We start from the raw sequence: 16,864 nt of genomic DNA on the forward strand, positions 1-16,864 counted from the left end.
TATTTGTTTGTGAGTAAATCGGTTTGGCTGACATTAAAGTTATTAGATTAGATTAGATGAAATAAAACTTTATTAATCCCCCGGGTGGTTTTGACACAGCTGAAGTCATGCTTTGCATGGAAGGTTCCCCTCTCAAGTCATCACATGTCCAGGGCCCTTCTGGGAGAAAGTCATGTGGTCAGATGAGACCAAAATAGAACTTTTTGGTCTCAACTTCACTCGCTGTGTTTGGAGGAAAAAGAAGGATGACATCATCCTTTGGGGGTGCTTTTCAGTGAAGGGGACAGGGTGACTGCACTGTATTAAGGAGAGGATGAATGGGGCCATGTATTGTGAGATTTTGAGCCACAACCTCCTTCTGTCGGTCAGAGCATTGAAGATGGGTCGTGCTGGGTCTTCCAACTGACAATGACCCAAAGCACACAGCCAGGATAACCAAGGAGTGGTTATCCTGTAAGAAGGATATCAAGGTTCTGCAGTGGCCTAGCCACTAGTCTCCAGGCCTAAATCCAATCCAGAACTGATCCGGTATTAAACAGGACTACAACAGTTCAAAATCACGACTACTTAGGACTTAACCAAAACAGAACCAGTCACATCCCACTCACATCTAGTGAGGTATGTAAGTCTGGTGGACACATTGCAATTCATGGTGAAAGAGGAAGAAGGAGCTTGTTACTCTTAAAAACATCCCACTGTAAATAAAGCCAGGTATGAAATAAAATTACTTCTCACAGCGTGGCATAGTAAGCAACTTAAATATAACACATAAAATTCTGAGAAAAATAATAATGAAGCATTTAATTATATAATAAACTCAATTATGCAAAAATTATATAATAATATTGCAAACTGTAATATGGAACATAAATTAATATTCTAATCCATTCAAATTAAATGTGACAACAACAACAAGTTACAAGTGCAACAGGCTACAAGGCTACAAGATACATGACATATAGCACATACAGTGCAATCTTCATAACTGTTTTGTCCGGTGCTAGCTTGCACAGTGTGTGCAAGCAAGAGGTGCACGCTAATACAATCAACACTGCTGTAAAGGGGCCTCTGCAGAGATTCCACAGAATTGCCTGGAATAACCAGTGAATTGTGCGATAGTTTTTTGCAACCAGAGCAGTTGCCCTGGTGACTGTTAAAAAGAATCCAGGTAAAAAGGCATTCACATTAGCTTCATGTTTCAAGGTGCTCCTATCTTTTGTACACAATCTCTAGTGCTTTTTCCTTTTTCTCTACATCTCTGTGTTGTTGTTGTTTTAACTTTAAAGTAAAGCATAATTGTTCTTCTGGGATGGTTGTGGGGGTATGTCCCTGACAGGCCACTGACCACACATTCCTCCAGAAGTGCCACTACCATCATGGAAACAGCCCCTACTATGCCAAGCCCAGGAACCCTTTGCCAGTCTTCACTATTTACCACTATGCTGGACCTGTCACTTATCAGGTATTGACCACCCTGTTATATACAGTGTGCGTATTAATGTTTAATTTAAAAAAATAATGTAACCATCTTTTTCCAGGTTCATCATTTCCTGAATAAGAACCACGACCAGTTTAGGACAGAAGTGGTGGAGCTATTTGCCAGGAGTCGCAGTAAGGTAAACCACGTGACATTGGAGTCAAACAGGGTGTATATACTACCCAAGTATGGCTACTCTCTACTTGTAGAGAAATCACACAGCAGCTAAGAGTAAGTTGAATATAAATGAAAAAAAAAGTTTTAACAAAAAGAAGAAAATTCTGGCTCATAGTTAATTTTTGCATAATGATCGACATAGGCTGCTTATAGTCATGCTCATTCCTTTTTAAGGTACCCTGGAGACACTGTCGTTTGTGTACTGTTCCATGTTTCCTGATTTTTCCATTGTGTGTGTGTCTGTCTGCCTTCACACGCATGTGAACTTTAGTAAAATGCCATTATTCTGAATTATAGTTATTATACTGTTTTTTGGGAAATTACGTATTTCTCACAAATAACTCTAATCTGCTACAACACTTATACTGACTTATTGGAGTTGTTGTGTTACCCCCTCCTGTCAATGAGGAGGCGTAACACAAGTGGGGGCTCATCCAGGATCTCTTTTCCAGAGCTGTGGACAACTCGTTTGTTTGATACAATGTTGTATAGTGCCTTGTATTTAAGTATTGGTTTTGATTTACAAGATTTCATTCATGCTCCAAGTTATGAGAAAGTGGAGTTGTGTCGTTGTTGAGCATTGAAGCCCACTTTCATATTCCGGTGAAGAAAAAAATTATGAGTACTATCTTAGAAAAATTAGTTGAGTTAAATATCCTGACTAATCCTGATGTTTGTGATGATGATGCTCCTTCTGTTGATCTAGGTGTCTCACATTTAAAGGAGGAAGCGAATTCTTCAATTCAATTCAATTCAATTTTATTTATATAGCGCCAAATCACAACAACAGTCGCCTCAAGGCGCTTTACAGGGAGTGCAGAATTATTAGGCAAATGAGTATTTTGTCCACATCATCCTCTTCATGCATGTTGTCTTACTCCAAGCTGTATAGGCTCGAAAGCCTACTACCAATTAAGCATATTAGGTGATGTGCATCTCTGTAATGAGAAGGGGTGTGGTCTAATGACATCAACACCCTATATCAGGTGTGCATAATTATTAGGCAACGTCCTTTCCTTTAGGCAAAATGGGTCAAAAGAAGGACTTGACAGGCTCAGAAAAGTCAAAAATAGTGAGATATCTTGCAGAGGGATGCAGCAGTCTCAAAATTGCAAAGCTTCTGAAGCGTGATTGTGGTGTTTCGACAGAAGAACGGAGATGGCTTGGTTTGTAATGGAACGTATATATTCAGCAGTAGTTCGCCATTTTACATCTCACCATACACTTCACTTCTTCTTTCCTTCCATCATCCTTAGTCACAGAGCCCCCTACTGGTAACTGAGTATATGTTCATATTCAGTCCCCCTTGTAAGCAACCCTTCACCATCTTAGCAGTGTATGTAAACACAACATCTCTCCTCATTCTCACAGAATTCTACTACCTCAGTAATACTTACTTAGCATGGCAACATTACTATTTGCACAGAACATTATCAGTAGTAAACTTTGCAACCAGACAGCATTTTCAATACCTATTTCACTTATAACATTACTGGGTGTTTGAACTATACCCGTGATCTTAACATACAATCTTGTTATGGTGCCTAAATAGTCCTTTATAATGAATACTTGTACCGTTAAGGTTACTGTAGTAACTTAACAACCTTAAGTCACAAAACTCACAAATAAATCACAGTAAATCAATCCTCTATTATACTTGGACCTCAGAACTAGCAGTATGGAACTTAACATTAGCACCCAACAGCTCAAGCGTGTTTTTTTCACTTTTTTTTCTTTTCATTTTTTTTTTTTTAAACTCATTTCATAACATAATCCTTGGTCCAAGCTGGTAACTGTCTCGGTCTGTTAGGAACAGAAGGTCTTTTAGGAGTTTCTCTTGTGTTATTTTCAACCTCGTCACCAGCCTGCAACGGCTCAGCATTCTCTGCGCGGCAGAGTGAGAGACGGGCTGCATTCCATCTCTTTCCATCACTCAAGATGAAGGTGCTCAGTCCAGTCTGTTGCTGCACTGACAGTGGATCAGTGAACTGTCTCTCTCCCTTCCCCACTCGGAAAGGTTTACGTATCCGCACCCTGTCACCGACCACAAGCTGGGGAGGTTTTGCCCCCCTCTTTGCATCAGTGTAGCGTTTACTCTTACGTTGCTGGTGAGAGACTCTGGCCCTGCATTGGTCATACTGTCCTGTGTCTTTGGGAAACGGCAGGACATTTAGCTTTGTTCTCATGGGTCTCCCTCTGAGAAGCTGGAACGGAGCTGCTCCAGTCGTTGCATGAGCTGTAGCACGGTAATTCTGTAGCATCTCTGTCACGGCGGGCTTCCACAGCTTCTGGGACACCTGTGCAGTCCTTCAGCACTCTGTTGAATCTTTCAACACACCCGTTCGCTTGAGGGTGATACACACTTGTTCTGATGTGCTTGATGCCCCTTTCCTTCAGGAAATCAGCAAAGGCAGATGAAGTGAATTGTGGTCCATTATCTGTGGTAAGCTCACAAGGGTTTCCCTCCCGTGCAAAAACTGAAGACAAGAACCTAATCCCAGTGTCTGTAGTAGCTGATGAAGTAAAGGCTACTTCTGGCCATTTGCTGAAGTAATCGACCAGTGTGATGGCAAACCTGCAGTCCTGCGACCCGCGGTCAAAAGGTCCAACAATGTCAACGGCCACATGCTGAAAGGGACCATCTGGAAACTGAACCGGCTGTAAGGGAGTAGGAGCAGTTTTGGCCGTTTTGTCACACAATTGACAGACTGAGCACGATGACAGAATTGCATGGACTTGAGTATCCATGCATGGCCACCAGTAAAGCTCTCTGAGCTGCTGCTTTGTGCGAACTATGCCCTGGTGACCTTCGTGTGCGAGGCATATCACCTTTTCCCGCAGGGACCTTGGGACCACCAGACGTGTCCCCCGGAAAACCAACGGTGATTCCACAGCAAGTTCATGTCGCACCAGGAAATACGGCTGTATCTCAGGTGGGAGAGACCTTTTCACCTTAGGCCAACCTGAGCGGATAACCTGTTGCAGCAGAGAAAGGTCAGGGCAGTCCTCACATTCAGCTTTAAAATCCGTCAACGGTGTCGCTGTCAAGAGAGGAGAAACTTCAGCTATCTCCAAGAGAAGGTCTTTTTCAGCATCAATGTCAGTGCTGGAGTACATCAGGGGAACCCGTGAGAGGCAGTCTGCGATGACATTCTGAACACCAGGACGGTACTGCACATCATACTGAAAACACATCAGCCTTGCAGACCATCGTGCGATTCTCATGCCCGCTCTGTTCATACCTTTGGTGCTGAGAAGGGTAGTAAGAGCTTGGTGGTCAGTACGAAGTGTGAATCTGCGGCCCCATACATATGTACGCCATCTTTCCACCGCCCAGACACAGGCTAACGCCTCCTTTTCTGTGGTGGAGTACTTTCTTTCAGCAGGAGACAGTGTTCGGGAGGCGAACGCCACAACCCGCTCCACTTGATCTGGGTGTAACTGTGTCAACACAGCGCCTAGCCCATAGTCTGATGCGTCTGTGGTGATAAAAGCAGGTAAGTCAGGGTCATAGACGGCAAGTGCGGGACTTTCCAGAAGGAGTTTTTTCAGGTCACTGAAGCTCTCACGCGCTGCCTCGTTCCACTGGAGTTCAACTTTGATGTCTGTTTTCAGCAACTGTCGCAGTGGTTCCACCAGTGTAGCATAATCTGGAATAAATTTACTGAACCAGGATGACAAACCCAGGAACGAGCGCAATGCAGCCATATCCTTTGGAGCAGGAGCCTCGGCAATAGCAGTAAGGTGATGTTGGCTTGGACGTAGGCCTTCCTTTGAGATTACATGGCCCAGGAATGTGATGTGTGACTGGCAGAAGGAACTTTTCCCAGCATTAATCTGCAGGCCGACATCTCTGAGACGTTGGAGAACAGCTTGCAGGCGTGTATCATGCACCTCCTTTGATGTTCCGTAGACGATGATGTCATCCAAGTAGTTGCGAACACCAGGCAGATCTTTCAGGACCGTTTGCATCATTTTCTGGAACGCCGAAGGTGCTGATGCTAGGCCAAATGGGACACGTGTGAACTGGAACAGTCCCTCATGAGTGATGAAAGCAGTCAGCTTGCGGCTCTCCGGATGCAAAGGTAATTGGTGGTATGCTGAGCTGAGGTCAATCTGGCTGTAGTGAGTGGCACCTGCCAAGTCAGAAAACAGATCCTCCATATGAGGAAGAGGATGGCAGTCAGCAATAATGCTCTTATTGGGTTCACGAAGGTCAACACACAGTCTAAACTCCTTTTTTCGCTTTCTGGCCACGACCAAAGGACTCACCCACTCAGCTGCATCGATCCTTTCAATTATGCCAGCTTTGAGTAAGCGAGAGAGTTCTGCTGACACCTCTGTACGTACACTTAATGGCAGGCGTCTCAGCTTTTGGCGTACAGGCCGCACATTGTTGTTTACCTGTACTTTATGGATGAACCCTTTAACACATCCAAGTTGAGCTGGTGGAATAGGATCAACATTGTACACAGCAGACTTCTGGTTAGACGAATCCGGCTCATCTGCAGTTTCATCCTGAATACGGTCCACTTTGCCTCCGACGATCCAGACGTTCAGTGCTCTAATGAGGTCGAGGCCTAATAGCGGGGAACCAGCTTTGACAATGTAGAAGGAAGCAGGAACTTTTTCATTCTGTGCATGCAGTGCAACTGATGCAGGCAGACAACCCATCACAGCCAACTCATCTTTAGCATAAGTAACTAGTTTGACTTTAGGTCGCACCAGTGAACAGTCTGCAAAATACTGTCTGTAGATAGTTTCTGGCAGAATAGACACAGAAGCTCCAGTGTCTACTATCAGCTCTACTGTCTTAGAGCCACCTTGTACAGTTTCAATGTCGACAGTGCAGGTAAGCTTATCTTGAATAGCTGCCATCATTTTAGCATCTTGCACGCACAGTACTGCCAATTCTGGAACCACTACTTCTCTCACTTCACTGACTGACGACTTACATACCTTGGCAAAATGTCCCTTTTTCCCGCAGTTATTGCATTTTGAAGAAGCAGCCGGGCAGTTTTTATCATTAGCTAAGTGCTTGTGAGAACCACACCTGAAGCACTTCCGCTGCTGCTGCTTTGAACCTCCCCGTTTGCGTTGGTCTGGAGTGCAGCCTTTAGCGGGGCGAGGTCCTCTCCTCTGGTGAGAGTGGGAATTTGCCGCGTCGACTGTCTGAACAGGCGCGGTCGGACACGAGCCGGGTGTGGAGAGTAGAGTAGCGTTTTTGACTGCTGCTTCTACCTGGCTCGCAATAGTTAGAGCCTTATCCAGTGTGAGTTCATCCTCCAGTAACAGTTTGTCTTTCACAGCGCTGAGATGAGCATTGGAGATCAACTGATCTCTTATCATTTCACTTTCCATTTGTCCAAAGTTACAAGATGAAGCTAATGCTCTCAGAGCCACCACATACTGAGAAACAGTCTCATCCGCTCGTTGAATACGCTGTCTGAATGTATGACGGCACGCCACGACATTCACTTTCGGCACAAAGTGCTTCTCCAGTGTGCTCATGGCGTCAGCATATGTATCACCTTGCTCCGGTAACGTGTAGAATAACCGCTGTCCCTCCGGGCCCAAGCAGTGTAGCAAAACAGCGCGTTTCCTAGCATCCGGCCATGCGTCTCCCGTGGCATTGATTACTAGCATGTAATTGTCGAATATTTTCCGCCATGTAGTAAATGGAATCGGCGGCTCACCCACATGTGGAAGAAAAGATGGTGGACTCGGAACTGATGCACTCATCCTCGTCGCCAATTTGTGGTGTTTTGACAGAAGAACGGAGACGGCTTGGTTTGTAATGGAACGTATATATTCAGCAGTAGTTCGCCATTTTACATCTCACCATACACTTCACTTCTTCTCTCCTTCCATCATCCTTAGTCACAGAGCCCCCTACTGGTAACTGAGTATATGTTCATATTCAGTCCCCCTTGTAAGCAACCCTTCACCATCTTAGCAGTGTATGTAAACACAACAGTGATCATCGAACAATCAAGCGTTTCATTCAAAATAGTCAACAGGGTCGCAAGAAGCGTGTGGAAAAACCAAGGCGCAAAATAACTGCCCATGAACTGAGAAAAGTCAAGCATGCAGCTGCCAAGATGCCGCTTGCCACCAGTTTGGCCATATTTCAGAGCTGCAACATCACTGGAGTGCCCAAAAGCACAAGGTGTGCAATACTCAGAGACATGGCCAAGGTAAGAAAGGCTGAAAGACGACCACCACTGAACAAGATACACAAGCTGAAACGTCAAGACTGGGCCAAGAAATATCTCAAGACTGGTTTTTCTAAGGTTTTATGGACTGATGAAATGAGAGTGAGTCTTGATGGGCCAGATGGATGGGCCCGTGGCTGGATTGGTAAAGGGCAGAGAGCTCCAGTCCGACTCAGACGCCAGCAAGGTGGAGGTGGAGTACTGGTTTGGGCTGGTATCATCAAAGATGAGCTTGTGGGGCCTTTTCGGGTTGAGGATGGAGTCAAGCTCAACTTCCAGTCCTACTGCCAGTTTCTGGAAGACACCTTCTTCAAGCAGTGGTACAGGAAGAAGTCTGCATCCTTCAAGAAAAACATGATTTTCATGCAGGACAATGCTCCATCACACGTGTCCAAGTACTCCACAGCGTGGCTGGCAAGAAAGGGTATCAAAGAAGAAAAACTAATGACATGGCCTCCTTGTTCACCTGATCTGAACCCCATTGAGAACCTGTGGTCCATCATCAAATGTGAGATTTACAAGGAGGGAAAACAGTACACCTCTCTGAACAGTGTCTGGGAGGCTGTGGTTGCTGCTGCACGCAATGTTGATGGTGAACAGATCAAAACACTGACAGAATCCATGGATGGCAGGCTTTTGAGTGTCCTTGCAAAGAAAGGTGGCTATATTGGTCGCTTATTTGTTTTTGTTTTGTTTTTGAATGTCAGAAATGTATATTTGTGAATGTGGAGATGTTATATTGGTGTCACTGGTAAAAATAAATAATTGAAATGGGTATATATTTGTTTTTTGTTAAGTTGCCTAATAATTATGCACAGTAATAGTCACCTGCACACACAGATATCCCCCTAAAATAGCTAAAACTAAAAACAAACTAAAAACTACTTCCAAAAACATTCAGCTTTGATATTAATGAGTTTTTTGGGTTCATTGAGAACATTGTTGTTGTTCAATAATAAAATTATTCCTCAAAAATACAACTTGCCTAATAATTCTGCACTCCCTGTATATTGTAAGGTAGACCCTACATCAGGGGTGGGCAACTCCAGGCCTCGAGGGCCGGTGTCCTGCCAGTTTTAGATGCATCCTTGATCCAACACAGCTGATTCAAATGGCTAAATTACCTCCTCAACATGCCTTGTAGTTCTCCAGAAGGCTGGTAATGAACTAATCATTTGATTCAGGTGTGTTGACCCAGGGAAAGCAGCCCTCTTTCCCCAGCTGCTTGGGGTCTGCCGGGGAACAGCTAGCGGGGCCTACGCTATCTTCGGCTGCACCAGCTACAGGGGCCTGGCTAGCTATGGGTGAATGAAGGGTGCGAAGCCGAGTCTCCAATTCAGTAATCCTGGCCTCCAGAGCTGCAAATATGCTACATTTGTTACAGATATCATTACTGCTAAAGGAGGGCGAGGAGTAACTAAACATCTGACACAATGAGCAAGAAAGTGCAGGAGGGACAGGTGAAGTAGCCATGGTGCTAACGAGTCGGCTACGAGCTAAGCTAAGCTAGCGAAACAGTACAGAGACAGTGAGTGAATGCTTTGGCTATAAATTAGGTAGTGAGTACACAGAAAGTGTGCTTCGGATGAAGCACGTGAAGATTATACTATGAAAGAAGAATGTATTTGAAAGTTGTTAATTAAATTGCTAAGCAAATAAGTTACTCAGAAACACCACTGTGTTTGAGCAGGAACAGGAAGTGATACTCTACCGCAGAGTGAGTGAACACCAAATGGTCAAACATATGTTAAGTTTACATCTGAGAAGGGAGATCTTATAGACAAGTGGGCTACTTCAAGAGAAGTGAAGAGAGACTCTCTTCACTTCAAGAATCTCTTCGCCAGTTAATCTTGTTGGAAGATTTTAAGAATCTATCACCAGAGAAACTTGTAGTTTTTTTTTAAAAAAAAGAAAGAAAATTAACCAAAAAAAGAAAAGAGACCACCGAGTCCACAGATTTCAGGCTCAAAGGGAGAGAGTTCCAGAGTCTGTTACAAAAGCTCTGTCAACTTTCGTTTTCAGCCTTGTATGTTTGAAAACCAGCAAGCCCTGATCACATGATCTCAGTGACCTGCTGGGGATGTATGGCTGTAAAAGATCTCTGATGTATGTTAGTGCTTGTCCATGCAGAGCTCTAAATTTCAAAGTCATTAATTAACGTGGACTCTGAATTTAATGGGGAGCCAGTGCAGCTGGATCAGCAGGGGTGGGACATGAGAGTACTAGGAAGACTTGGCCAGAAGGTTTGCAGCAGCATTCTGAACAACCTGCAGACGTTCCAAGGAGGTTACATAAACAAGTGAACAAAGAATTACAATACTCCAAACAAGATGAAACAAATGCATGTATGACAATTTCCAGTTCTGAGCGTGACACAATGGGAGTCAGCAGTATTTCTCAAGTGATAAAAACAGGAGCAAACCAGAGATTTAGCACGCACGTCCAAAATCAGAGCTGAGTCAAAAGTCACAACGAGGTTCCTCCGAGGTTCACACAAATAAGATGCAAACCAGTCCAAAGCAGACCCTGATAATACCACCCAGTGTCTCAGCCCATCTAGCAGAATGTGATGGTCAACAGTATCAAAGGCAGAGGTCAGGTCCAACATCAGCAAAACAGAGCATTCTCCTGCAACACGTCTAATCAAGATGTCGCTTGAGACTCTAAGAAGTGCAGTTTCAGTAGAATAAGCTCTACGAAAGCCAGATGGGAATTTATCCAGAATGCTTCATCCAGAACAGCTATAAGCTGCTTAGCCACAACCTTTTCTAACATCTTAGCGATGAATGGTAGTTCTGAAATTGGTTCAAAACTGCTAAGCAGAGAAGCGTCAACCTTGGGGGTTTTTTAACAGTGGGTGAATGAGAGCAGGGACCTGACCAGAAACCAATGAGGTAACAACTGTAAGCACACAGGGACGGATAGACTGAAAGACATTTTTAAACAAAGATCCAGGTAAAATATCAAGAGAGCAGGAGGATGCTTTCATCAAATCAACTAATTTGACTAACTCAGTCTAACTAAGGACACAGGTAAAAGTCTTTCTAAAATAACAGGTCTAGCTTGAGTTGGAGCAGAGAACAGAGACACAGAAGGAGAACTATTGCTCCTCACATTACTGATTTTTTTCAACAAAGAAAGAAAATTTCACAATCTTCATTTGAAGGAAATTGGGACAGCAGGTGGAGCATTAGCAACAATATCACTAATGGTGTCAAATAACACCTTGGGGTTACCTCTGCTCTTTCAAACTAGGTCTGAGAAATAGGCAGGCCTCGCATCTCGAACTGAAGTGTAAAAGTGTAAAAAGAAACTAAAAGGTCCTTTAAATGATCGCTCAACTTTATGACAACAACGCTTTAGACAGAGAATGCTGTCATTTATCCAGGGGGACGACTTTGAAACAGGAGCTAGTCTGGTTTTGACAGGACATGTGGAAATGTAAAGACAAGAATTATTTAAAAAAATAAGACTTTAAAGTGTATGACTCTTAAGTTCCCCTCCGCGAATCGCTACCTTATCGTGCTGGATGGGTTTGTGTGTCCCAGGGATCCCAGGGACACACAAGGGCTGAGGGCTTTTGGTAGGATCTCCCATGCCAAATTGGTCCTGGGTGAGGGACCAGACAAAGAGTGATTCAGAAGACCCCTCTGAGAAGAACATCGGGTTACCGGGGCCCTGCCCTGGAGCCAAGCCCGGGGAGGGTGCTCAAGGGCGAGCATCTGGTTTGTCCAGGAGGCACTGTAGGGGACGGGTGCATTGTGAGCCAGGAAGGGGTGGAGCCGAACCCGAATACGGTATTTGGAAAAGCACAAATAACGTGTTTTTTACAAATAGTTCTTTCGAACAAATACTTTAAAAAATATTTCTATTCGGGAACAAGAAAAACTTTATATCAAAAAGCTGAGTTTCCTTATGAGACCGCAGTGCATGCCCAGATGAGTGAGTGACGTGTGAAAGAGGTGACTGACACGGGCTGTTCCACACAGCAACAGAGAGGCTCGGCTGAGCGAATAAAGGCTGAACTGCATCACTATTTTTGTTGAATAGATTTTTTTGTACCTTAACTGGGTTCCGGAGGCAGTTTATAACTTTCGCAAAGATCGGGAGATTTTTCCATTGCCCTGCATCACTGACGACTGCAGTCGGGTGCTCGCATGTTCGTTCTGTTACGTAGCTCTGTTGCTCAGTAATTTACAAATAGGCTGTTGACAGAGTAACGTTTACATTCGGTTTAAAAACCTAAAATGATGTTTGTGTAGTTGTGTCGAATTTTATGCACTTGTGGGAGTTATATGGTACGTTTAACTTAGTTTAAGTTCGTTTTGCAGACAGCAAGATGTAGGCTATAGACTAATTAGCATAGCTTCCCGTCACTCATTAACTTAGCTGAAACTCCCCACATGGATTTGGGCAATCAAATAGAAAAGAGTGTTGCTATGTGGAAGCATTTTACAGTCAGTACTGCAGATGAAACCAAGGTGAATATATATATATATCAAACATATATATATCAAACATCTGTCAACATCTGCTATGCATAACCATATGCACTTAAAGCATCCTCTCCTGGTACTGGCCTCACCTCAACGCATGGCTTGGGCTCTGGGGCCAGTCTCCAGAAGAGGGGCTGGACTCTGTCTCAGAACTTAAAAAAAAAGTTATAAAACAGGATATAAAATAGATTTAAACAGTTTTACATCCATTATACATTCAGACTATTCTCCAGCCTGGTGACATGAAGAGTTCGATTTATAAATGATAGAAGTGTAATTTGTCTTTTTCATTTAACAACAGGATGCAGATATTATTATATCACATTACAGCAACATCCATCCTGAGGAAAGACAAGTAAGGGAGAAGCAAGATGTTTGCAGAAACCTCCTCCTTTCATCACATTTGTCCTGTGCCAGATGTTCTGTTGACCAAATGAGACAGACATCATGTCAGAAAAATTTGGAGGACTGAAGTTCAATCTTCTTCAGACCTCCAACATATACCCGCTCCAGAAAAGCCCACAACTTTATAAAGATAATAAACCTCGTTTTGTGTAATATTAGAAGTACTTCAGATTATCCCTGGACAGGCACGGACGCTCTTGACTTTTACATAATGATGCTATTTCAGTCCTTTAGAAAATTAGACTTAGACTTAGACTTAGTTCCTCCTACGCCGGGCGGTGCATCGGGCAGCTAGTGTTCTCCATCGATGTCGGTCAGCAGCAACTGCTTCAGCTTCGTCCCAGGCAATGTCGACAGTTCTCAGATCGTCCATGAATGTTCGACGCCATGTGGTCTTTGGTCGGCCTTGCTTTCGCTTGCCAGTGCGTGGACGCCATGTCATGGCAATCTTAGCTGGGCGATGAGGGGGTAGGCGTAAAATATGGCCCGCAAAGCGGAAGCGCCTTTCTGCAACAACATCGGCTAATGGGCGGGTGCCTGCTCTTCGTAGGACCTCCTCATTTGTTATTCGGTCCCGGTAGGAAATTCTCAGGATTCGCCGCAGGCCACGTTGTTGAAGCACGTTCAGGTGTTGAATAATTGCACTTGTTGAGCGGCAGGTTTCACTAGCGTAAAGTGCAGTAGGGAAGACGATAGAGTTCAGTAGTCCAAATAGGTTGGAGACGTTGCAGGACACCAACTGCCTTCCCTACTCTGGCGTCGACATCCCGATCAGAGACCCCGTCATTCGAGATGATGCTGCCAAGATATGTAAAATTCTCTACCTCTACAGCACGTTGTTGGTTGATCATGACAGGAATGCGGGCACATGCATAGCCAACTCGGAGTACCTTGGTTTTTTTGGCGCTGATTCTTAATCCAACTTTCGTCGCCTCCCTCTGCAGGGCCGCGGTCAACTTTTGGAGGTCTTCCTGAGTCGAGCCCAGCAGGCCGATGTCATCTGCGAAGTCCAAGTCAGTGAGATTACGCGCTTCGTGCCAGGGCACACCGATGCCAGCTTGGTCAACTGATCGTCGCATGATGAAGATAAGATAAGATGGCGCCGAGTATGGCAGCCTCGTCGCGAGCTCCCCCAAGCAACGGCTTTCTTCTGTGTTTAATTTTACTTTTCCTTTATTTTTTCACGAGCAGCACTTGTCTCCTTGTGTACGACCGACAAACCTTACTGGACATAAAAGACGGTCTTTCTTATAACTTTCCGGAGTTCAAGTTTTGCAACACGGACGCTCCGTTTGCAGACCCCCCATTCATCTCACCTGAGACGCCTTTGTTCTCTGGCCCTGGAGGCCGCAAACGCCGACGCAGAGGGAGAAGATCTGGCGTTCTGGTTCGACTGAGACGGCGCACTTACAGACCACCGTTACCCAGTTTATTACTGGCTAATGTGCAGTCTCTGGAGAACAAGCTGTGCGAGCTTCGGGCACGGATCTCATTCCAGCGAGAGATGCGGGACTGCTGCGTGATCTGCCTCACAGAAACCTGGCTATCGGACAAAGTACCGGACTCCGCAATACAACTGCCGGGGTTCTCCGTGCATCGTGCGGACAGGTCACAGGATCTTACTGGGAAAAGCAGAGGCGGTGGTGTATGTTTCATGATCAACAACAGCTGGTGTGATTATGCGAACGTGCACCCGGTCAAATCCTTCTGCTCACCGGACCTGGAGTACCTGATGATTAAGTGCCGGCCATTCTGGCTACCGAGGGAATTTACAGCAGTGATTATTACGGCTGTTTACATACCCCCACAAGCCGACACTGACCGTGCACTCAGGGAACTGTACAGCGCGATCAGCAGTGAGGAAACCGCACACCCAGAGGCAGCGTTTATCACAGCCGGAGACTTTAATAAGGGAAACCTGAAGAAAGTCTCACCAAAACTCCATCAACACATCCTTTTTAACACACGTGGAAACCGGCTACTCGACCACTGTTACACCTCTTTCCGGGATGCGTACAAAGCCCTCCCCCGCGCCCCATTCGGCCAATCAGATCACTGCTCCATCCTGCTCCTGCCCGCCTACAGGCAGAAGCTGAAACAGGAAGCTCCAACCCGGAGGGCGGTGCACTGTTGGACGGACCAATCGGAGTCCGCGCTGTGGGACTGTTTTGATCACGCGGACTGGGAAATGTTTCACGTGGCCGCCAGAGACATTGATGAGTACACAGACTCAGTCTGTGGATTTATCAGGAAATGCGTGGAAGATGTCGTCCCATCCAGAACAGTTAAATCCTTCCCAAATCAAAAACCCTGGATTAACGGAGATGTTCGCGCGGCACTGGCGGCACGGAACACCGCCTTTGCCTCCGCGAACACATCGGACTACAAACACGCACATTACCAACTCCGGAAGACGATCAAAGCAGCCAAACGTGAGTACAGGGACAGGGTGGAGCAACAGTTTGACAACCCTCGGAGTATGTGGCAGGGACTAAACACGATCACAGACTTTAGAGGGAAAACCAGCACACCGCAGACCACGGCCTCTCTGTGTGAGGATCTAAACGTATTCTACGCTAGATTCGACGCAGCGAACACCATGAGACCGGACAGTGTGCGCACCGCGGATGACGTCAGTGCGCACACTGTGTCTGAGGAGGATGTGCGGAGGTGCTTCAGGAAGGTGAACGCACGCAAAGCTACTGGTCCGGACGGGATTCCCAGGCCGCGTCCTCAAGTCATGCGCGGCTCAGCTGGCTGGAGTGTTCACGCACATCTTCAACCTTTCCCTCTCTCTGTCTGTAGTCCCAGCCTGCTTCAAAATGGCCACCATCGTCCCTGTACCCAAATCCTCCACCATCTCCTCATTGAACGACTGGCGACCTGTAGCCCTGACCCCCATCGTAAGCAAATGCTTCGAGAAGCTGGTCAGGGACTTCATCTGCTCTGCACTACCCGACTCACTGGACCCTCTACAGTTTGCATACCGCCACAACAGGTCCACTGATGATGCCATAGCCCTGACACTACACACTGCCCTGTCACACCTGGAGAAGAGAGACACGTATGTGAGAATGCTGTTTGTAGATTACAGCTCAGCATTCAATACCATCGTTCCCTCGAAGCTGGACAGGAAACTGCAGGATCTAGGACTGAGCAGCTCCCTCTGCAGCTGGATCCTTAGCTTCCTGTCTGACAGACGCCAGGTGGTCAGACTGGGCAGCATCACCTCATCCCCCATCACACTGAACACTGGTGCTCCACAGGGGTGTGTACTGAGCCCTCTCACTCTACACCTACGACTGCACAGCCACTAACAGCTCCAACATCATTGTGAAGTTTGCGGACGACACTACAGTGGTGGGTCTTATCACCAACGGTGATGAGACGGCTTACAGGGAGGAGGTCAGCGCCCTGACCCACTGGTGTCAAGACAACCATCTCACCCTCAACGTCGCAAAGACAAAGGAGTTGATAGTGGACTTCCGGAGGTGCAGAGAAGTACACACCCCCATCACCATCAACGGCGCTGCTGTGGAGAGAGTGAGCAGCTTCCGGTTCCTTGGAGTACATCTGGCTGAGGATCTTACGTGGTCAGTACACACAAACAAAACAGTGAAGAAGGCGCAGCAGCGCCTCTTCTTTCTCAGGAGACTGAAAAGATTCGGCATGAGCCCCCGCATCCTCAGGACCTTCTATCACTGTGCCATTGAGAGCATCCTCACTGGATGCATCACCACCTGGTATGGCAACAGCACCGCCTACAACTGCAAAGCTCTCCAGCGAGTAGTGCGGTGCTCTGAACGGATAATTGGAGGTGAGCTTCCCTCCCTCCAAGACATCTACAGGAAGCGGTGCCTGAGGAAAGCGGGGAGGATCATCAAGGACTCCAGTCACCCCAGCCATAAACTGTTCAGACTGCTTCCATCAGGAAGGAGGTTCTGCAGCATCCGGTCCCGTACCAGCAGACTGAGAGACAGCTTCTTCCACCAGGCCATCAGACTGCTGAACACTTCATAGACACCTCAGCTTCACTACTGGAACTTCAACATTATGCACTCCACACTGTATATAAATGCCACTTGTTTTGCACA

At 46.0% G+C, this 16,864-nt stretch overlaps 1 protein-coding gene across 1 annotated transcript in view; it reads left to right on the forward strand.

Moving 5' to 3' along the window:
* myo15b (myosin XVB) overlaps positions 1–16,864 on the forward strand; it is a 126,743-nt gene that overhangs the window by 43,815 nt on the left and 66,064 nt on the right. Inside the window, exons 15-16 of the mRNA XM_086273304.1 lie at positions 1,337–1,462; positions 1,539–1,616. Of these exons, the coding sequence (XP_086129430.1) occupies positions 1,337–1,462; positions 1,539–1,616 (204 nt within the window). The remainder of the gene's footprint in view (positions 1–1,336; positions 1,463–1,538; positions 1,617–16,864) is intronic.

This window comes from Aulonocara sp. 'chitande type north' Nkhata Bay, linkage group LG18, assembly GCF_057382095.1.
Source record: "Aulonocara sp. 'chitande type north' Nkhata Bay isolate Kocher_YH1m ecotype deep benthic linkage group LG18, A_spYH_male_GT1.1, whole genome shotgun sequence".
Lineage (NCBI taxonomy): Eukaryota > Metazoa > Chordata > Actinopteri > Cichliformes > Cichlidae > Aulonocara > Aulonocara sp. 'chitande type north' Nkhata Bay.